The following is a 20878-nucleotide window of genomic DNA, read 5'->3' as shown; positions in this document are numbered from 1 at the left end:
CGGGGAAGCTGTCAGTCGGCGACCAAGTCCTGGCCGCTTGGGCTGATTGTTCCAGGGGCTGATGTGTGGCTTGCTGGACCCGCTGCTAGAGATACTGTCTGACTTCCTGCCGGTCCAAGTTACAGCAGGTGGTCGCTGCACTGCAGGTGAGGGGCGGCGTCGCCGCTGGCCGCACGGTGCGGGCCACAGCCCCGGGCCCGACTCTACACGCAGCCCCACTGTCAGTCCCCCGTCCCTTCCCCGGCCCTGTGTCTGAGGGGGCGCAGTCAGGCCTCAGGCAGCGTCGCCGAGACGAGTCACCCGCCGGGCCCCGCCTCCCGCCCGCCCGTTTCCAGGCGATGCCGGCACGTCCCGCGCGCACCTGCTAGACGCCCGTGCCCCGCCCCCGCCCGGCTGCGCAAGCGCGGCCCCCTCCTCGCGATCCGACCCGTGCACGCGTTGCACGCGCGGCACGCGCCGCGCGCCCTCGCGCACGCGCAGGCCCCGCCCCACGGCCAGTGGGCGGTGCCGCCGCTTATCCGCGGAGCTCCGGCCGCCAGCGTCAGTCATTCGGAGCCGCGGGCCGACCGCGCTCTAGCTGCTGCGACGCTCCCGCTCCCCACTCCCTCCTGGAGCGCCCGCCGACCCCAGCCCCGACCCGCCGGCCGCAGCGCCCTCGCCCTGCCGCCATGTCGCAGAGCGAGACCCCCGGGCTGCAGGAGGAGAGCCTGCACGGTGAACGGGGGCCGGGGGCCGGCCTGGGTGTGGGCGGCCTTCGGGGGAAAGGCACCCGGCCTGCAGAGGAGGGGCCTGCGGAGGGGCCCCCGTCTCCGGGTCGGGGCGACCGAGGCGCCGACGGCGCCCCAAGCCCGCGCGGTGCCTGGTCTTCCGAGGTGCAGCCCGGTGCTGGTTTCGGTGCCGGTGCCGCTACCGGCGAGCAGGCGCCCAGACTTGCGGTTGGACTCGTGGACTCGGGTTGTGAGCCGTCCGCGGCTCGGTCCGGAGGGGCTGGGGAGGACGGGGTCCCGGGATTCTGGGCGAGGCGCCGTGAGAGGAAGAGCCCTGAAAACGCTGGGCCGGGGGCGCGGCCGGCCTTTCTTTAGTTACGTTCGCTCGTCCGGGGGTCGTTCAGAGCCCAGCTCGGGGTTGACCTGCGGGGGGGAGCACGAGGCCCCGTGGCCGCGGTGCGTACACCCCGCCCCCTCCCGGGAAGCCGGGGCCGGTGGCGGCCTTGACCCACCCGGCTCTGGCCCCGCGGGGCCGGCCCCGGTGAGGAGCCCGAGGCCCACGGGATGGAGGAGGGGCCGCGCGCCGACCTTTATTCTCTGAAGCAAGAGTTCAGGCGGCGGCGGGAACTCGTAAATAAGTTTTGGAGAGGGCCGTTGAAGCCTTAGTGAATTTTAAAGTTTCGTTAAGGTTTAAAAATCTTTACATTGTCTGGATTTGAGCTACTAGTTTCTCGTATTCCTCAAAACAAGATTTCACTAGGCAAGACTTGGTCTCCTGCGTTGTATAATTTAAAACTACAACCACAGCTTAAAAATCCTGCAATCGCTCCTTAAATTTCGACAGTGACTGTTTCCTTTGAAACAGATTAAGGGATTGAATCTTTGTCTTACAAAAGATCCAAGGAGCGTTTTGTAAACTGTCTTTTAAAGTCAGCCCTGTTATCAAACTACTTAGTTGCTATCACGGTCTGTTTTATTAGTGGGTCAGATTTGTCGGGAAGAGTTCGGAGTGTCCTGAGCGGCTCCATCTTCGGTCCTCGATTGGCAGACCAAACTGCTGAGTCATTGGCGATGCAGAGTGCCAGCTCGTGGGTTTAAAAGATTTTTCTGTTTTGTGTATTCTATAAAAAGACAGTTACACGCTGAGGGGAAAGTGTCGAGGATTCTCCGGGCTGCGCTCTCCGGGATACGTGCTGCGGGGCACTCGCTCCCCGGCCGCCCTGTGTGGGAGGAGTCACGTGGGGCCTCGGCCGCCCTGGGAAACTGAATCCGAGCAGGGATTGGTGGCTGGGGCGACACTTGTCCTCTGCTCTGTGTTGATTTGATTACCTCTTGTTTACCTCGAAAAGAACTGAGAGCCTTGGTAGCTGAGCCCGCAGACAATGGCAGACCTTTTCCCCTTTGCTTGTGTCCTCGGACCAAATGTCTCCCCTGACTCCACAGCGAAGTTGATGTTGCCTCTCGGCCTCCTGGTCCTTTCTAGTTAAAGTTGTTAACCAGCAGCAAGATGTCGTATATGCCTTTCTTGTCCTCAGATAAACAACCCCTAACATGCAGGGAGAAGATGGAGTTTTGTGATACTGTGTCACAGCATCATGGGAGGGGGTGTGAACCTTACATCCCAGAAGACCCCCCCCAACCCCTGCTGTGCTGGGAGGGGGGGGGGTCAATGCAGTAAGGTGCTCCTGGTTTACCCTGAGACAGTCCCTGCCCCTTCACGCACTGCTCTGTCTGCAGCCAGAGGGTTCCGCTGTCCCAGGCATCCACCGCGGCTGAAGGTATATGAAGAGGAAGAGAATTCGCAGTTCTTGTGTCATGCAGTTTGGGAGGGAAGGGGTTTCAGGCATCTAGATCCTGGCCCAACCTCTACTTTTCACAGATGTTCACAGTGAGGCCCAGAGGTGAAGTGAAAAACAGGGCAGGCAGGCGCGTCGGTGACAGAAGACATTAGACAGAAGGATGGGTGCGATTTGCCAGCTCCTGTTAAGGTCCAGGAGCCTGAATGGCCTACCTGCTTGACTTTATGTTCAAAATCACTTGTCAGTCAAGCCTCTCATTCCTGTCCCATCTAACTTGAGAAGCTTTTACAAACAGTAATTTCTTAAATCCCACCTCTCCCGGGGAAGAAGCCTCCCCAGGGCTCTCCTCAGGGATTCCACCTTCTCATTAATCCCACAGTCGTGTAGGTCGTTCCCCTCGTAGTTTTCAACCGCGGCTGCCTGGCGTCACCGTTACGGCTTTTTCAAAATAAACGTACCGGGGTTCCATTGCAGCATTCCCAATCAGGATTTTCAGGCCGCTGGGTTAGACTTCTGGAGAACGGGGGCGGGGAAGCAGCACAGGTGGTCCTCCATAGCCGGGGCTGAGACCTGCTACCCCGGATAGGGTGTGGAGCATCTGACAGCTGGGGCTGGAGGGGAGTGTGTGCCCCGGGAGGTAGGAGGGCCTGGGGTCCCACGGTGGCGGCAGGGACTTTGAGAAGCTTTGGGCAGAATATTTAGGGTGAACACTGTGGGTGCTGTATTAAAGTTACTTGACAGAGTAAGGGTTCCTTCCACAGGCTGAAAAAGTACTGCTGTCGTTATCTCTGTTTTCAAGCTGGGTAAATCAGAGACAGCTGGAATCTATTCCGCCACCTAACTAACCAAGCAGTGGCTCAGTGAGCTACGGTTAACACTTCTGCGTGTGTTCCTAGCTTGCACTCAGTTAACAGCAGTTGAGTTTAGCTGAATTAAATGGCACCTATGGCTTACCCAGTAAGTAGCTATGTGTTTGGGTAATTGCTGTAGCCTCTCTAGGGCTCTAAGATGTGATAACATTTTGAGTTACAAATCTTGGGGCCCACAAGTCATCAAAGTCAAAACATGGTCTTTATTTTCTTTGGGACCAAGGATCGTGGAGGTCACAGGAGATTTAAAAAAAGAAAAAAGAAATGGGTTAACTCTAAGGCTTGTCAGTTTTCTTTCTGTGATGATGTAATATTGGTAGCCTAGGCTTTCCGTCCATCTCGTCTGCCTTGTTTGCGTGCCCTGTGTCTTGTGAGCGTAAATTATGGGTCTTGGTGGGCAGGGGCCTGGATCAGCAGCTTCACCACCTGTTTTTTTTTTTTTTTCTGAGGCCTAATTACACCAGTTATCTGATAGGTTATTTAGGATTCTGAGGAAGTGTTATAAGGTTACCCTTCCGTTTTTTTTTTTTTTTTTCTGAGGCCTAATTACACCAGTTATCTGATAGGTTATTTAGGATTCTGAGGAAGTGTTATAAGGTTACCCTTCAGCAACCTGAATCCCGTCTTTCTGGCTTAGAAAGGTGAGTGATCTTAATTACAGATGCAAGTAGATTAATGGCACACCTTGTCTTCATTTTCCAGGAAGCTGCTTTCCCTACCCAGTTGCTGCAGGTTAATAATAAAACTGTTGTCCTTTAGTAAATCATTTCTTAGAATACAGCTTTTGGACCCAAAGCTTTTGCTGTAGACACCCCAGAATGGGATTTTTTTCTGAAGGATGCTTGAGACTTTCTGTGAGATGATTCTAAAAAGCATATATATTTGTCTCCATGGAGTTTTGAGTTGGCCCTTGTGGTATAATATACATACACCTGAAACTGATAATGTTATATGTCCGTTATATCTCAATTTGAAAAATATGTTTCATCTTTGTCCCTGGTTCCTGACCCAGACAGAGCTCAGCTCTAAAAACCCTTGGAATTTCCTGAGAGATGTTGTTATTCATAAGGAGCCCCTTTGGAAAACGCTTGAGTCTGCTAATGAGGTAACTCATGAGGCCCTAGGTAGCCTCAGGGTGGGGATGGGAGAGCCATTGGAGCCCCAGGGTGGGAACTCAGCACACACTCCCTACCACCCGCGGAGGGGAAGGGAGGGGCGGGGCTGCAGATTGGGTTATAAAAAGGTTGCTGAACGCACTGAGGTCCTGGGAGAGGGTGTGGAAACTGTCCCCTTCCACTCCCACCCCCCATACCCTGCCCTGTGCACCCGGCTGTCTCTGAGCTGTAACCCTTCTGAGACTGGGAAAGTGTAAGCAGAACATTTTCCTGAGTCCTGTGACTTCTAGTGAATTATTGAAGAGGGAGGGGGTTGTCGGAACCCCTGAATTCTTGGTCTGCCAGGCATTTGAGGCTGTCTGATGTGGGGACAGTCTTGTGAGACTGAGATCTTTAGCTTGTGGGATCTGACACTAACTCCAGGTAGTGTCAAAAGTGAATTGTTGGACAGCCAGTCGGTGCTGGAGATTGCTTATTGGTATAGGCCTCCCCCCGCCCCAATTTCATGTCAGAAGTGGTGTCAGAGAAGACATTGCACCTCAAGCTTCATTCATGTCAGACACCGTAAGTAAAAGTGATCTGGGCAGCCAGGCCCAGAACCTGACTTAGAACCTAGAAAAATGGAACTGTGCCCAGAGCAGGTCCCGTTCCATGCCATGGGGGGCCAGAGCTGCCGGGCCGAGGTCCACCTTGCTCCTGGGAAGGAAGGAGGGCTAGTGAAGGAATCGCACGCTGGAGCCTCTTATGGTTTGCTTCAGGGCTTTCCTAGCCCCTGCATAGCCACCAGAGGAGGTGGGACTAGGGTCGCCAGTCAAGACGGGCTGTCTCAGGAACGGCACAGAGTCCTTGTAGCTTCTGCTGAGCTGCAGAGGCTGAGTGGCCCTGGCTTTTGTCCAGGGAGCCCTGGGCTTCCAGACAGACCCTGGCCTGCCTCGTGTGGCCGGACCAACATGAAGGAACTTGAGAGGCTAAAGTGAGAAGCGTGTTAACATCTGAAAACTGGTGATCATTTTGTTAGCAGCCAGGTGGGAGGCTGGACGTGGTATAAGCTGTATGTTTACGTTTTATTCCTGGACCCTTGATTGGCTTTCTTCTGATGAATGTGACCTGTTCTGCAGCAAGCTGCTGTTGAGGGCAGGCCCGGGCTCTCAGGGGAGGGGGTGACGTGTAGGGGTCCGGGCCCCGAATGGCTGGTGCTGTGTGGTGCCCCTGGGGCCCTGGTTTCAGCGCAGAGCAGCAGCTCTGGGTCATGGTTCCTGGAGTAGCCGTACAGTGACTACCAGCCTCAGTCGGGGTTTTCAGTCTGGTCTGCCTTTGCGCTCCCCCTCCTGCACCCACCCTGGAGAGGTCTGGACCCACGACACACGGCAGAGGCACTGTCCTGGGCCCAGGAGACGGGTGCGCGTGGCCAGCTTGGAAGCAGGACGGGGCAGAGGGGACTGCAGAGGCGGAGTCTTGCCAGTGAACGGAGCCTGGCAGTGGAAGAGTGAATTGAAAGCAAGAACTTTTATGTTCCAGCAGAAGGCTTGAGTGGAAAGGCTGTCTTTCCACAGCAAAAGTTACCTGCAACACATTCAAATGAAGAAAGGCTTGTGTCGGGAGTTCCCTGGCGGTCCAGTGGTTAGGACTCGACGCTTTCACTGCCAGGGCCCTGTTCAGTCTCACAAGTCTCGCGGCATGGCCAAAAAAAGCGAAGCTTGTGTCTTGAATATCGAGCTAGATGGAGAAAGATGGACCACTCAGCTGGAAAGAGGAGCAGCTTTCAACAGCTGCTTCGAAAAGATGCTCTCCACGCGGCCAGTAAGCACGTGAAGAAATGTTCGACCTCGGGAGAAATCAGAGAAGTGCAGAATAAACCACATAACCTACCACCACACACCCACAGAATGGCTATATTTAAAGACGGCTGCCAAGTGTGGGGCAACAGAAATGCTCACGTTGCTTCGGCTGCGTCGGAAAGCAGTGGCGTTGCAATACATTAAACGTACACCTAGAACTTTTCCACCCTGGAACCCTGCTCCTAGGTGTGGGTTCAGAAGTGAGAGCCTGTGGACCCCGTGAGTCGCTGGAAGCCAGCCTTGGTCCACCGCACAGCAGCGACAGGATGGGGGCCCCCTCTGGTCCGAGCCCCCAGGTGTTGCTTCAGGGTCCTGACCGCCTGCCTTGTCCGCACACCTGTGGGTGTCTCAGCCCCGCCGCACAGAACTTGTACTTTGACCCCTTCAGGACCTCTCTAGGGTTCACACCCGTCCTCCTGTGGGAATTGCCAAAGTTGATCTCATCTTCCAGCTCTTCCACCTGTCAACCCCCAAAATACACACAGCCGAGCGCGACAGCACCTCTTCCCCTGCCTGTACCCACCTGGACCTCGGCTGTGCCCGGACTGGGGACACCTCCCCTCACGGGTGCCCCTGGAGGGGCTCTCCCCGGTCACTCCCGATTCCGGAGCCCAGCACGGCTGGTGCAGCAGGGTGCCCGCCGGGTTAGCTGTTGGCTGCCTTGGTGAATTTATCAAGTCACCTCCCAAGTCGTGGGGCTGGAGAGACAAAAGCTAAGCTTCGAATGCTGGCTCGTAGGATCTGGGGTGGTAGCTGCTTTGTGCTACATTTTGGTAAGCAGATGATGACCTTGGCCCTAAGGAGTTCTCTGTTTTGATGACATATGGGTGGATACATAACATGTCAGTTTTCAGTTCAAGTTAAAGAATGCTGAGTTTACTTGCTGTAAAGACTTGGCTAGATGAACACTGGGGATGGTTTGCTTGCTCTGGTTAATCGGGTTTAGTTACCTTTGTTTTATTCATCTGATGTAAGATACAGAGCAGTAATCGGTAATGAATCCTGTGGGACCTCAGGGTCAGAACGTGCTGCTGGAATGTGTAAGTAGGTTGTAAACCTTTCCTTAGTGTGTAAATCCCTAAGGCTCTTGCTGACACCCTTTGCTTCCTAAGAGCTGAGTGCAGGAGAGTGTCCTGGTCACTGGGACCCCACTGACTGTGCAGGCAGTCTGGGAGTGCCAGCAAGTACACTGCCTTGGCCCGCGGGGGTCCCTGGCGAGGGTCACTGTACTGCAGGTGCCAGAGATGGGCCTCAAGGGCGTTGCAGCGGGATTGAAGGCGACGGTTCCTTGCGAGCCCCCGGCGCGTCTTGGAAATGGGGGCGTGAGCTGGTTATTTGTCAGGACCAGACTCCAGAGTGGGTGGAAAATTGCAACCATGTCCTTTTTTTATCCCCGTCAGGCTCCTGGGTAGAATTACACTTTGGCGGTAATGGGAACGGGAGCAGTGTTCCAGACTCAGTTTCTATTTATAATGGCGACATGGAAAAAATCCTGCTGGATGCCCAGCATGAATCTGGACGGAGCAGCTCCAGGAGCTCTCACTGTGACAGGTGGGCATACACGCGTGTGTCAGCGCGCTGGCAGGCCAGGTGGGAGCAGGCGCGGCTGCAGACGCCTGCCCAGCCTCAGTGCGGCCCTCCCGAGACAGCGGGCCCTTTGCCCTGAGGTGGGAGGAAGCGACTGGGGCCTGTCTGTGTGGTGCTGGGCCCCTGCTTCTGCTTGTTGACTGCGGGGCAGCAGAGCTCAGCTGAGGAGCTGGCGGGACGCTTTGGCCCTGGTCTGGCCCCGGGTGCTGGCGGGGGCACTTCCTCCCGGCCCTGGAGGCTGGGCCCTGCCTGTGGGGTTTTGCTTCTCCCGGTGGAAAGAAGGTTAACACGTTGTGTTTTCCCCAAGCCCACCTCGTTCACAGACCCCACAAGATACTAACAGAGCTCCTGAGACAGACACACATGGCCTTGGAGAAAAGAACAGCTCCCAGGTAAGGTGTGCACGTGCACACATTTGCGATCTGTTTGCACAAAGTTCTGTGGAATCCAGCCCTCAGAAGCAGTGCGGGGGGCGCGCCCCGCACTGCACGCTGGACCGGAAGCGGCAGGGGCTTAGGTTGGGTAGGCCGTGCGGCCTGGGCGCCTCTGCCCTCACACGCCGTCCCGGGAGACACTGGGAGTGGCCAGGAGGAGGGGGAGCTGGGAGCCAGGCGGAGGGTCTGTCTGCTGGGCAGTGTGTGGGTGGGAGAGAGCCTGGGGCCCTATGTGCTGCTTCTCGGGTGGCCTCGGTCGGGCCGGGGCCGGTGCGGCCTTGCCAGGTCCTTTCCGGTCGTGATGCCTGGGCCGTGTATCTTAGGAACCCGTGGGTCCCCGACTCGCTGTGAAAGCTGTCAGGAACCGTGGGCTCGGTCAGTACCACTTGGTCCGCGCGGCCCGTGCTGGTCTCCCCTCAGGGCCTCCCTCGCCAAGGAAACCAGGAGTCCTTGGTGCCCAGGCTTCCTCAGGGGCGGCGCCGGGCCTGCCCCCAGACACGTGGGGTCCACCCCCAGCTTTGGTGCGCCCAGGCGTTTGGTTGGTTTTGGTACCATGTTTTAGAGTATTTCCAAAATGTGAAGCAATTTCCCCCCCGATTTTAAGGAGGAATTAGACGATCAGGTACAGAGTTTTTCCTGTGCAGAGAAGCAGGGGAGAACACCTGTAACCCAACTTTTCAAAGCTCTTTAGTGAGCGTATTACGTACTTTAAAAAACGCAGCTGCGGTCAGGGGTCCACGTAAGTCTCTGTTCTTTTCCTCTCCCATCTAACGTGGAAGCGTGTCCTGCTTTCATTGCCGTGCAGTATCCTGCTTGCTCAGGCACACCCCTGTTCGGGGCCACTTTAGATGGTTTCCGTCTTCGTCTCTGGACGTCTGTCCTCATTTGGCATCGCTTCATCGCTTCCTTGGGGCAGCATCTGCAGCTCTTCGAGTCTGAGTCGGGCCTTCAGCCCGGTGACGCGTGTGGAGGAGCGGGGAGAGCCGGGGGGCGCAGCCCTCGCCTCCCCCCTTGGCTGGGCTGCGAGCTCCGCTTGTGCCGGTCTGATGCTTGGGTGGGAGGTGAGCGCTCTGCTGCGGGTGCGGCAGGCTGGCTTGCTTTGACCATTCGCTCTGCCCCAGTCTGAGGAAGAGTATATGGAGAGAAGGAAGGAAGTCGAAAGCATCTTGAAGAAAAACTCAGACTGGATTTGGGATTGGTCAAGCCGGCCGGAAAACGTCCCCCCGACCAAGTGAGTCTGTTTGCACTGGGGGCCCGCCTTGGCCCGGCTGGCCCGGCACGCCTCCGCTGACCGACGCTTCTCCCCCAGGGAGTTCCTCCTCTTCAAGCGCCCGAAGCGCGCGCCCACGCTCAGCATGCGGAACACGAGCGTCATGAAGAAAGGGGGCATCTTCTCCGCAGAGTTTCTCAAAGTTTTTCTGCCGTCTCTTCTGCTGTCCCATCTGCTGGCCATCGGGTTGGGGTAGGTGACTCCCCGTGTGGACGGCACAGCGTGGGGTCCTTCTAGCTCTTAGAAGCACGGGCGACGTGGGTGTGTGAAACAGAGCCCGGAGCCGCGAGCCGGGGCGGCGCTGCCCCGAGCGTCCGGCAGCAGAGGCTGGTTTCGCCGCCTCTTTCACGCGCAGGGGCGCTCGTCTGGCTGCGTGACCTGGGCCGCTGCACGCGGGCGCAGGTCAGCCTCCCCGCTGGTGGGGTGGCTGCAGGGGGCGGTGTCAGTAACTCGGGCTGCACGCGTCTGCTGGCGTCCACTCAGCAGTGAGAGAGAAGAGGGCGCCGGTTCTGACGACCGTGCGGGACACGGGCAGCCTGGGTCATGGAGACACTGAGCCCGACGTGCTGAGGAGCGGGGCCCGCAGCTGCCCTCGGTGGCTCATCCCCAGCCTCTGACCGGGGGGGCGGGGGGCTCTCCCTGGTCCTGGTGCGGATGGATGGGCTTCTGTGGCTGCAGCTTAGCGGACATCTGGACTGTCAAGATGGCCTCCTGACGTGGGCTGGTGCCACCGCCGGCTCCGTGAATGTGGCAGAGGAGACGCCAGCCCGCCTGCTCTGGGAGGCGAGCGCAGAGTCCCTCCCGACCTCCCGAACCCCAGCCCACAGTCCTGCCTGCCTGGGGAGAGGGCTCCCTGGTGGGGCCAGGCCCCCGGCCTCTCCCTCTTGGTTCCGCCCTGGCCTTCCCTCTCAGCACAGTGCTTTTCAGAGTCAGACTCTGCCAGTCTCAGGCAGGGAGGTACTGATTTCTGGAGCTTTCTCCCGAACTAGCAGTCGGATTCTGTGGGGGCCTGCCGGCTTGAGGTTTAGGCCTTCACGTCAAGATGGATTTCTGCAGCCAGCCCCCAACACGGGTGTCTGCCCTTCTTACCAGCCTCCAAAGCGGTCAGGATAATAAAATCCAGCCCCGCCAGTTGCTCTAAGGAAGCTCCCCGTGCTGGGCTGCAGGCTCCTGAAGACATCCCCCCCCAGCCCCCCCTGCCCGGACAGCCCTCTGAGGATGCTCCCGCCCCTCAGTTCTGGGCTCCTGGGGGCGTGGGCCTCACCGCTCAGCAGGGGTCTTTGTGAGGTTGGTGCCGATAAACCTGGCGATATCACCTGTCCTGCAGGTGACTCTTTCTAGCAGCGTGTGGTCAGTTCAGAAAACAGTGATGGGGGTACGAGCATTTCAGGCTGGGCAGAACCCTCTCCTTTGTGCTTGTATTGAGTGTATCCACTGCGTGGCTGTTAGAGCACCGCTGGGTCCTTCTACGTTAGATGCTGAAATGTGTACACACTGATGAAGAATAAGACACAAGTTTTACCAGTGGGTGTAAGAGCCAGTCCCCCTACGTAAATAAGCTGGGACCAGCGTCAGCTGCCCTGTCTCAGCTGTGCAAACTTGCCCGGGAGTTGCGAGACCACGTTAACTACCGATTCCTTTTTCTGTTAAGGATCTACATTGGAAGGCGCCTGACAACATCCACCAGCACGTTTTGATGAAGAACTGGCGTCCGGCTTTCTCATGTAGTGGGGATGTGTGTTGTCCGCGGCACAGCGTACAGAGGAGGCCGTCTTGGTCCTTGGGTGGCTGCGCCACTTGTGTCATTTCTTCTGTAAATGCCACGTTCCTAACTCAGTAAGATAAAGACACTAAGACCATGCTCTCCCATAATCATACTTATGGGGTAAAGTAATAAGCCTGTCATTGATTAATATCTGTTAATGATTTGATGGTAATCTTCGGATATTATAAATATTTAAGTATGAATAATTTTAACGTATCCATGATATATGTAGTATTTTAACACATCATCTGCAACCTTGATTGAGTTGAACACTGTATTTTGAAAGAACGAATACCGTTGATATTAAAAGGACTACGTGAGGGTCTACCCCGAATAAACACTGTGGCCTTACCCCCTGTTGTAGACCATATTTAAGCGGATGCATCCGTCTACTACAGACGCCCCTCAGCTCACTGTGCTGGTGGTTCTTTGTGACGTGCCATGTAGAATCCAGGCCGCAACACGGGTGGGCCAGGTGGTCCCCACGCCGGCACCTTGTGCGGCACAGGGACGCCCGCCGAGACCGACTGCCACCCTGGACGGCAACGGCCGGATGATCGGCGTCTTCTCTTATCTCGGGATTGCTAAATTTAGTCTGTGTTCAGTTTGTGTGTGCTCTTAGAATCAGCTTTATTCTAAGCTATTCTGTGTCTACTTTAAAAGCCCGGAAATAGAAAACAAATGAATTTTTGCCAAATACTTGGTTATGGTATTTACGTACGTCACACGAGCTTTTTCATTAAACCAGGTGTTATCCCCACTGCATGGTTTTTAAAGGCTGCCCCTTTGATATACTGTACAAATGCTGTTGTATTTGTTTCACTTTTCCACACTAAATTCGGTTGTGTTAAATAAATGTCACGTTCTAATTTTTGAAATCTTTGTTTATATTTAAACAATTACCTTGGAGGTAGAGGCCTACAGCCCTTTCCTTTGGAGACAGCTGATGGATGGAATGGCATCAAGACGCCTTATGTAATCTATCCCTGAAACATTAAGCCTGCGTATCCCACTGACCCGCTCTGGCCAAGGGGATGATTCCCTTTTAACAGCAGATGTTGGTTGTTCAAGTGTCAGGAGCACCAGGCTGCACTCGGGACCGTCCAGCAAGGCCAGTGTCCTCAGAGCCAGCACCCCTTGGAGAGCTCTGTGCATCCGTCACTCAGGTGACCCGGCCCGTGACGAAGGCCTTTGTGCATTGAGACACACAAGGCACCCGCAGGTCTGGGGAGTTCTAAGCTATTAAGTGTAATCTCGGCCCCGCTCCCTTCCTTCTCCTCTGGAGCAGCAGTTTTACTTTATGATGGATTCCAATAGCTTTCGTCTGCTTTCCTCGCTTTTTACAATCCTAGTTCTCGCCCGTCTTCTAGCTGGATTATCGCTCTGTTCCTCTCCTCCGTGTTACGTCCCCTTCCTTCCGTCTCTGCCCTGTTACTGACGCTCCCCAGGCGCAGGCTGAGCTGCGTGATGGGGCCGGAAGCGCCTGCTGCAGCCGATCACAAGGTTTTCTCCTCTCACTGCAACATTACAGTGGACCTTTGATTCTTTTAAAATGTGTGACTATATGTTTTTGTTTTGACCTTTTGGGCAGGAGGAGAGCAGAATGGTGACAGCCTTTCCACACGTGCCCCTTATGTTAACGCAAATAACACCATCATTCATTTTATTCACGGAACAGCAAGTTTACAGAATAATATCATCCAGACAATTTTGGATTAAAATAACACCGATCCTGGGGGCGAATCCATCCTCCCACAGACCAGAGCTCCTTGGAAAAGTGGGAATTCCAGGGCAGCCTGAGGAACATTTGTGGTGCCAGGAGGTGGGGCCGCGCTTGAGGTGAAGGACACGGAGCCAACCTGAGGGACCTGCAGTGGCTCGAAGTGGGTCAGCCTGGTAACAGGTTCCTGGTGGTGATGGGCCGTCACCGGACTCGAGCAGGATCCACAGGTCCACACCGATGGAGGCCAAGTAAGTGGGGGAAGGGACAGTTCTTCCCGACAGAATCCAATTAATAAACGGGACAAGGGAACGAGTGACCGTCAGGCAGACAGCTGCTGACGTGGGCCCGGTGTCACTGCCTCCCTAGGAAATTACCGCCAAGGGAACCTAGGGTACCGTGGACCTCCTGACTCCAACATCTCTCTCTATTCTTGCCGAGATGTATAACTGTAGGTTACTCATGAGAAAATATCAAGGCATCCCAAACTGGGGGAGGTTCTACAAAATAACTGTCTGAGCTCAAGGTCATGAGGAAATGAGGAGCTGTTAGAGATTGAAAGATACGGAGTGGGCTCCCCTGGTGGCGCAGTGGGTAAGAATCCGCCTGCCAATGCAGGGGACACGGGTTCGAGCCCTGGTCCGGGAAGATCCCACATCCCGCGGAGCAACTAAGCCCGTGCGCCACAGCTACCGAGCCTGCGCTCTAGAGTCCGCGCTCTGCAACAAGAGAAGCCACCGCAATGAGAAACCCGTGCGCAGCAACGAAGACCCAACACAGCCAAAAATAAATAAATTAAAAAAAAAAATTCAGAGATGCGGCAATGAAATGCATCATGGATCCCGGGCGAGAAAAAGACAACTGGGAAAACAAACACGAAGGTTTGTGGATGAGCTGCAAGTACTGTGGGGCGACTTCACCCCCTTTACGTGGTGTTAATTAAGCCTGGGTGATGGGTGAAGGGCAGGCAGGAACGCTACAGTTTTTGCAACTGATTTATTTCCAAATAAAATGTTACAAAAGTAAGATAAAGAGACAATATCTTTTTACTCAGAGAGCATCCCTGGACCGGCAGGTCAGCATCCCCCAGGCGAACGAGGAATGCCCACCCAGTCCGGCTCCTGCATCCTCGTGGTGCTGGATGTTTCCTCCAAACTGCGGGGAGACAGCCAGGACCACCGTGCGGTGGGAAGAGCGAAATGCAGGTGTGTACACATTGCTACCTTGTGTGCAAAAACGGGGAGACGGGAATATGTCATGTCTGTGTCTGAATAAGAAAAAGTGTGGCCCAAGACGACACTAACAAGAGTTATCAGTACCACCGGGCTCAGAGGAAGGGACAACACTTCGCTACAGTCCTTTTAAAGACTTTTGAAATTTGTACAGGTGTTACCAGTTTAATACCTAAAGTAAGAAAAAACATTTATCAAAAAGAAAAGAAATAATAGTATTGGCAAGGATATGGAGAAAAGAGAACTCTCACGCACCGTTGGTGGGAATGTAAATTGGTGCAGCCACTATGGAAAAGAGGATGGAGGTTCCTCAAAAAATTAAAAGTTGAGCTGGCATGTGATCCGGCAATTTCACTTCTGGGTATTTATCCAAAGAATGAAAACACTACTTTGAAAAGATACATGCACACCGATCTTCACAGCAGCACTATTTACAATTGGCAGGATATGGAAACAACCCAGGTGTCCACTGGTGGGTGTATGGATAAAGAAGATGTGGTACATGTATACAACAGAACATTACTCAGCAATAAAAAGAAGGGTCTTGCCATTTCAGACAACGTGGATGGACCTTGAGGGTATTATGCTGTCAAGTAAGTCAAAGACAAATACCATATGATCTCACTTATATGTGGAATCTAGAAAAACAAAGCCCATCTTGTAGCTCGAGATTGGTGTTTGCCAGAGGCAGGTGTGAGTGTGTGTGTGTTTATGTATGTGTATTTATGTGTGTGCTTATGTGTGTTTGTGTGTGGCGGGGGGGAGGGAGAGGGAGAGAGAGAGAGAAGCGGGGTAAAAAGGTACAAACTTCCAGTTATGAAATAAGTCCTGGAGAAGTACTGCACGGTGACTATAGTTAATAACCATCACATATTTGAAAGTTGCTGAGAGACCTTGAAAGTTCTCATCACAAGAAAAAAAACTTCCTGTGTGGTGACAGAAGTTATCTAGACTCACTGTGGTGGTCACTTCACAACATACACAAATACTGAATCATCATATTGTACGCCTTCAACTCATATAGTTGTGTCAGTTACCCCTCAAAAAAGAAAACCCAAAACAACCTCACAACATTTCTCATAAGAACTGTGGAGTTACACTGCATTCAGATAATTAGATTTTAGAAAACAAATTTTCCCTGAAAGTTAGTTCTTGGAATAACAAATTAGCTTCCCATCCTTACGGAACACACATCTTTTTTAAAAATTTAAATTATTTATTTATTTAGTTTTGGCTGTGTCGGGTCCTCGTTGCTGCGCGCGGGCTTTCTCTAGTTGCGGCGAGCGGGGGCCACTCTTCGCTGCGGTGCGCGGGCTTCTCATTGCGGTGGCTTCTCTTGCTGCACAGCACGGGCTCTAGGTGCGCAGGCTCAGTAGTTGTGGCACACGGGCTCAGCAGTTGTGGCTCGCGGGCTCTAGAGCGCAGGCTCGGTAGCTGTGGCACACGGACTGAGTTGCTCCGCGGCATGTGGGATCTTCCCCGACCAGGGCTCGAACCCATGACCCCTGCATTGGCAGGCGGATTCTTAACCACTGTGCCACCAGGGAAGTCCCTGGAACACACATCTTTGAAAGATGTCCCAAGATACACAAAGATAATTTACTACTAATAAACTCTGGGGCAAACACGTGAATCGTCTCAGGACACACAGTAAACCCCAAAGGAACACGGGGCAGCCTGATGAGGCTCGGCCTCCACAACCAGCACCACAGGACCCGGGGTCCCGCCCGGAGCCCTGGCCTCGGCCAAGGTCCCGTGTCCTGCCTGGGGGGCCAGGGACCCTGCAGATGTGCCCTGGATGCGGACTCACCCGAGGTTCCGGTTGCGGGCGTCACCGTCCGGAGGGTGAGCAGGGAAATGGGACCAGCAAGTCCTCTCGGTCGCTCACTGGGCGCTGACGGGGTCGCGGGAGATCGTGGGCCCCAGCCCCAGGCCTCACTCTTCAGATGCGGGGCGGCTGAGGGAAGCCTTCCCGGGACGGGCTCTGCGGGTCCTGGGGGGGCGCAGAGGCGGGGGTCAGGCTGGGCCGCGGCTGTCGCCTTGGCTGCTTCAGGACCCCCCGCTCCCCCGGCCGGGACTCCTGTGATCTCCGCTGCCCGCCCCCCACCCCCCGTCCCGCCGCCGTGACTCTGCCCCTCGGGGGACTCAGCTGGTGGCGTGAAGGGAGGGGCTGCCGGACGAGAGGGGCGACAGCTGAGCAGAGACCCTGAGGTCTCCAATTCCCCCTTCTCCGTGATGTCAGGGCCGCCACGGTTCCTAAGAGATCAAGGTGGCGCGCCACCAAGGGCTCGGGTGGGACACGGACCCTGGTGACCCCGCGCTGTGGCGTGTTCATCCGGCGAGCACCGCTGGGTTGGTTCTGGGGAGCCCGTGCCGGGTGCCTGCCCGCGGCCCGCCCGGTACAGGAGGGCTGTCACCAGCCCCGTGGGCCGCACCAGTCAGGCCCCACCCGACCTCCCCACTGTCCCCGCCCCATCCACAACCCCGTGGAGCAGCCCTGGCGGGGTGGGCCCCGTGCGGCGTCCCCTCCCTCCCGCCCTGGTCCCCCTAGAGCCTGCGGAAGCTTCTCCCGGCACAGCACCCAGTGGGCAGTTCCTGATGGGAGGACTGTCCCCCGCCGCCCCATCATGACCCCGGGACAGCACCTGGTCTCAGACCGGGACTTGGAGCGCGGCGCGCTGTCCTCCCCACGAGGAGCGCGGCCCGGCCCGCCCCGGTCTGCGCACCCGCCTCTGCCCGCGGGCGCCGGACACGCTCAGAAGGAAAAGCCTCAGCGCCAACCCTGGACCCCCTTGGACGAAAGTGTGCAGACAGTTCCTCCTCAGACGGCCACGCAGCACCAGAGCCCTGGGCTCGGCCCGCGGGGCCGGGACCCCACCGCGCTGACCAGGGGGCAGTCTGGGCCGGCTCCCGGCCGTGAGGCCACGGCTACTCAGCTCCACGGGGGAGGGAATTTGCTGCTCGTCCTGCGAACGCCCACGACTGGGGGACGGTTTAAAATCAGACTGAGTCCCGTCCTGTCCTGGCTTCTAGAACTGCCACTGTTCTTTACAAAGTGCACGTCTAAATCCACACACGAATAAAGCGTATTCATCCAACCCAGGCCATCAACCTAGGCAGCGTTAAAGCTTCAGGAAAAACAGGAGCACAGAATTCTAAGGAACGATGAAAACTCACAGAACTACCTTTCAGGAACAGATAAAATTTCTCTAGCTTTCTCTAGCTTTAAACGGGAGAAAAGGGGTAAGCTTTGGAAGAACAAGAAAAACAACAGATTTTTTTTTTAAACAAAGAATATAAAGAAGAAATAAACGTCAAGTCTGAAACCCACAGGATTTTTACCTCATCAGGAGGGGAAAAAGGCTTAAATGGAATCAGAAGCGTCTAACGGAAAAGAACACGGAAGAAATTGCTAGACAGCTCTTAAATTACATGTTTCTCAAGAGCATCTCTGAGGAGCGTCTGCCCGCCTCGGGGGAGAAGAGCCCACGGACACAGGGACCCCCGCCCGGCCGGCGGCAGCCACCACGCATGCGCCTTCTGCCCGGGGCCGTCTGAGAGGCAGACGGCTGGTTTCCTGTTTGGTAGGAAATGTGTTAAAGGCAAGATGGAAAAAAGTCGTCCAGTTACATAGTACAAATCTGGTTAAACATCTGAAATTTATTAAGCTTTTTGGTCAAAATAGTTGAACAAGTAAATACAACCCCATCTTACTAGAAATGCTTTACCTTAAGGGCCAGGGTTGACTGATTCTTAGATAACTCTGTTCCACATCTCAGGTTTGTGAACTGCGTCAACCGATACGCAGTAAAAGAATTACCTTTAAATTAAAATAAATGTACTTGTTGATTCTCTGTTTCCCACGTGATGTGAGCTAACGTGGCATCCTGTTAACATTAATTCAGGGGACTGAGTTGACAAGACATTTGTTCTTGCATCTCCGTATCACCAGTAACCAAAATACACCTTAATTTCAAGAGCAGCACGTGAGCCCCAGCTGTCCCGTGCCCTGGAGGACTGGGTCTCGAGCTCCTGTGTGAAATTTCATGGCAGCAAGCTCCAATCGCTTAGTGTTGTTACCTCTGTATTTTTTTGTCTCGGGAAATCTTGATTTCTGATATCAACCTACTTTTAAAGTAAACCACCAAGGTAGTGGTGGCATTACATAATAATTAAAATTGTTTAATTTTTGCTGGCTTGAAATGCAGTATGAAATTCGGCATGCATATAATTCCAGCAGTTTGTAAAAAGTATGTTACCCTTCCCCCGAAGTACTTTTAAAAAGGTTTAAAAAGCACCTTAGTTTTCAACTGCAGTGAATTTGAGGCATACTTTAAACCACGTGTTACTTTTTCAGCAGCGATTCTGTTACTACTCCTTGGGATTTTCTTTCTCAGAGGCAGCTGCAGTTAAGGCTTTTTCCAGACCTTACCTGGTGTGTCAGATGTACCATTTCTACAGAAACAAAAAAGTTATGGAAGTTTGTGGATACATACGTTCAGAGTTTGAAGTACTGCACACGTTCCACCGTTCTGTTAACGAAGGACAAAAGATTTTTAAAGTTGAATTCTGCAAAATTTCATTACATTCAATTAAATCAAATAAAAAGACGATACTTATTTTGGACTTAAAAACACTTTTTAGAGTGTGTTGCTTTTATTAGGCGGTTACACCAGAGGTGCGATGGGAGTAAAGCGGCCTGAGCCCGCTCGGCCGAATCTCCACGCCAGCCGAGGCCCCGCCTGGGCTGAGAGGCCGAGGGAAGGCGGGCAGCAGCCGCGCACGTGGAGGCCCCAGGATGACAGCGGAGGAGAAGGAGAGCTGGACAGGAGGAGACACTGAATCTGACAACTTTCCTCCTGGATGTTAATTTTTGGTCTATAAATTGGAAGGAAGGCTCAGACTTCAATAAATATGTTTATTTTAGCAATGGCCTCTTCTGAGTCCTGTCCGTCACTCTGCTTCGAGCAGGCTTCTCACCTGAGCAGCGACACCCAGGGCTCACCTTGCTGAAGCAGAAGCCCGCGGCCAGCCGCGCGGCCAGCCCGTGCAGTCTGTGCGGAGGCAGGAGGGCGTCCCTGCTCTTCACGGAGAGGATGTCGCCTGTCCTCTGGCACCGAACGACCAGGCGCGATTCTGCACGAGACGCAGGGGTCCCGCTGCCTCCTTAGTTGGCCTTGTCCTGGAATATGTACAGGTTATTGGTGGCAGCCACGGCAATGATGTTCTCCGCCGGGTGCCAGGCTGTGTGCAGAATCTTCTTGCTGAAGTCCAGGCTGTCCACGCTCACCTCGTCCTTCTTTCTCTTCCCACCTGCACACACTCTGCGAGGCTTCAAGCTGGCGCGAGGCTTGCTGTTCTCCCTGGAAGCTTCCAGCGTAACATCCCTCCATGTAGTCCTATCGAACATTCTGAAGAAGTTGTTGTAGGACCCAGTCATGATTGCACTGCTCAAAACAAGGAGAGGAAGACTTCTAAGTGACCACCTCCAACCCGCAGCCCGGCCCGGCCCTGGATGCGTGGATAGAGCTGCTTACCTCTCCTACCCCCAATTCTACACAGCAGGGTCATTTTTACAAATAAGAAATGAAAAATCATAATGGTCAGGAGAGAGATACAGTGAGAATTTCTTCCTAAACTTCGTATACATAATCCCATCAGTAAAAATAAATACAAGGGAAAAAAATAATGGATTTACACTTTTAATTACATCACTGTGTTTTCAAACAAGGTAAAAACCCCAACACAGTCACTGTCCCAGGCTCGGGTCACGGTCTGATTAACCTTCTGCACTTTGTCCCTGATTCAGTAGGGCTCCACACGTGCTCAAAAGACATTCGTGAGATCTGTGACCATCTTTGCTCACGACCGACCAGACAAGGTTTTAAAGTTCATTTTAATCTTAAAAGCGTTTTTCTTGTGAAGTAACAGGTATATAAATAGTTAGGAGGGGCCTCAGACACGGGGTCAGCGTGCAAGACAGCCGGGGCCTTCTTTCCCGACACTCCAGGTGCTGCAGCAGCGCCCGTGGTCTTTTCCCTTCCGGGCTGGTTCTGACGCCTTTCCGCGTCTCCACTGAAGCACACAGCACCGTGGCGCGCTTCTATCACACTGGTGAAAACTTCTGGTCTCTCTACACAGCTAAGAGGAGAGTGGCTGGTTGCCGGCAAATGCTTCCGCGTGCGTCCAGTCCAGCCCCTGCCTCAGCGGGCCCGTCGGGCGGGGTAAGACCAGACTGTCCTGCGGCCTCCTCCTTGGCACCTTGGGCTCCCGGGCCATCCCCGCATCGTCAGGGGTGGATCGTGAGGCCCCACGAGACGCGTGCTGCCTCATTCACACAGTGCAGGGCTGATCCCGACTGTGCAAATCCTTCAGCGTCCGATTAACCTCATCTAAAACCTCACACCACAAAAAAAGATAAGCTCTCCTGGCTTATCTCACCTGTGCTGTTGAAGCCTGGAATGCACACACCTCAGGGACGGGGGGGGGGGGGGGCCGGGTGGCGGTGGACGCAGCAGGGCCATGCAGTGGGGCCCCGGGGG

General features: G+C 54.6%; 2 protein-coding genes across 11 annotated transcripts in view; one reads left to right on the top strand and one right to left on the bottom strand.

Annotated features, from left to right (window-relative positions):
* The first annotated feature begins 531 nt into the window (after positions 1 to 531).
* Positions 532 to 20878, top strand: part of BNIP3 (BCL2 interacting protein 3) — a 22010-nt gene continuing 1663 nt past the window's right edge. For 2 of the 3 annotated variants that reach the window (XM_055081229.1, XM_007101193.4), the window contains exons 1-8: positions 5710 to 7101; positions 7729 to 7879; positions 8223 to 8307; positions 9471 to 9580; positions 9659 to 9811; positions 11271 to 13985; positions 14159 to 14309; positions 14781 to 14929. In XM_055081229.1, coding sequence (XP_054937204.1) covers positions 7053 to 7101; positions 7729 to 7879; positions 8223 to 8307; positions 9471 to 9580; positions 9659 to 9811; positions 11271 to 11316 — 594 coding nt within the window. In that variant the 5' untranslated portion in view covers positions 5710 to 7052 and the 3' untranslated portion in view covers positions 11317 to 13985; positions 14159 to 14309; positions 14781 to 14929. Of the gene's footprint in view, positions 715 to 5709; positions 7102 to 7728; positions 7880 to 8222; positions 8308 to 9470; positions 9581 to 9658; positions 9812 to 11270; positions 13986 to 14158; positions 14310 to 14780; positions 14930 to 20878 lie in introns of those variants that run through there. The other variant, XM_007101194.4, reaches the window with a different exon arrangement.
* Positions 16251 to 20878, bottom strand: part of PPP2R2D (protein phosphatase 2 regulatory subunit Bdelta) — a 64964-nt gene continuing 60336 nt past the window's right edge. The window contains exons 10-12 of one of the 8 annotated variants that reach the window (XR_003677774.2): positions 19342 to 19783; positions 18833 to 18868; positions 16287 to 16329 (exon numbers count right to left, since the gene is read on the bottom strand). Coding sequence is in view for 5 of the 8 variants with exons in the window: in XM_024121284.3 (XP_023977052.1) it covers positions 19504 to 19783 (280 nt within the window). In the remaining 3 variants the exon portion in view is untranslated. Of the gene's footprint in view, positions 16330 to 18070; positions 19784 to 20878 lie in introns of those variants that run through there. The other 7 variants (XR_003677775.2, XM_055081226.1, XM_055081227.1 and 4 more) reach the window with 7 other exon arrangements.

The sequence above is a fragment of the Physeter macrocephalus genome, chromosome 20 (assembly GCF_002837175.3).
Source record: "Physeter macrocephalus isolate SW-GA chromosome 20, ASM283717v5, whole genome shotgun sequence".
Classification (NCBI taxonomy): Eukaryota; Metazoa; Chordata; class Mammalia; order Artiodactyla; family Physeteridae; genus Physeter; species Physeter macrocephalus.
This window is presented reverse-complemented; position numbering and strand designations above follow the sequence as displayed.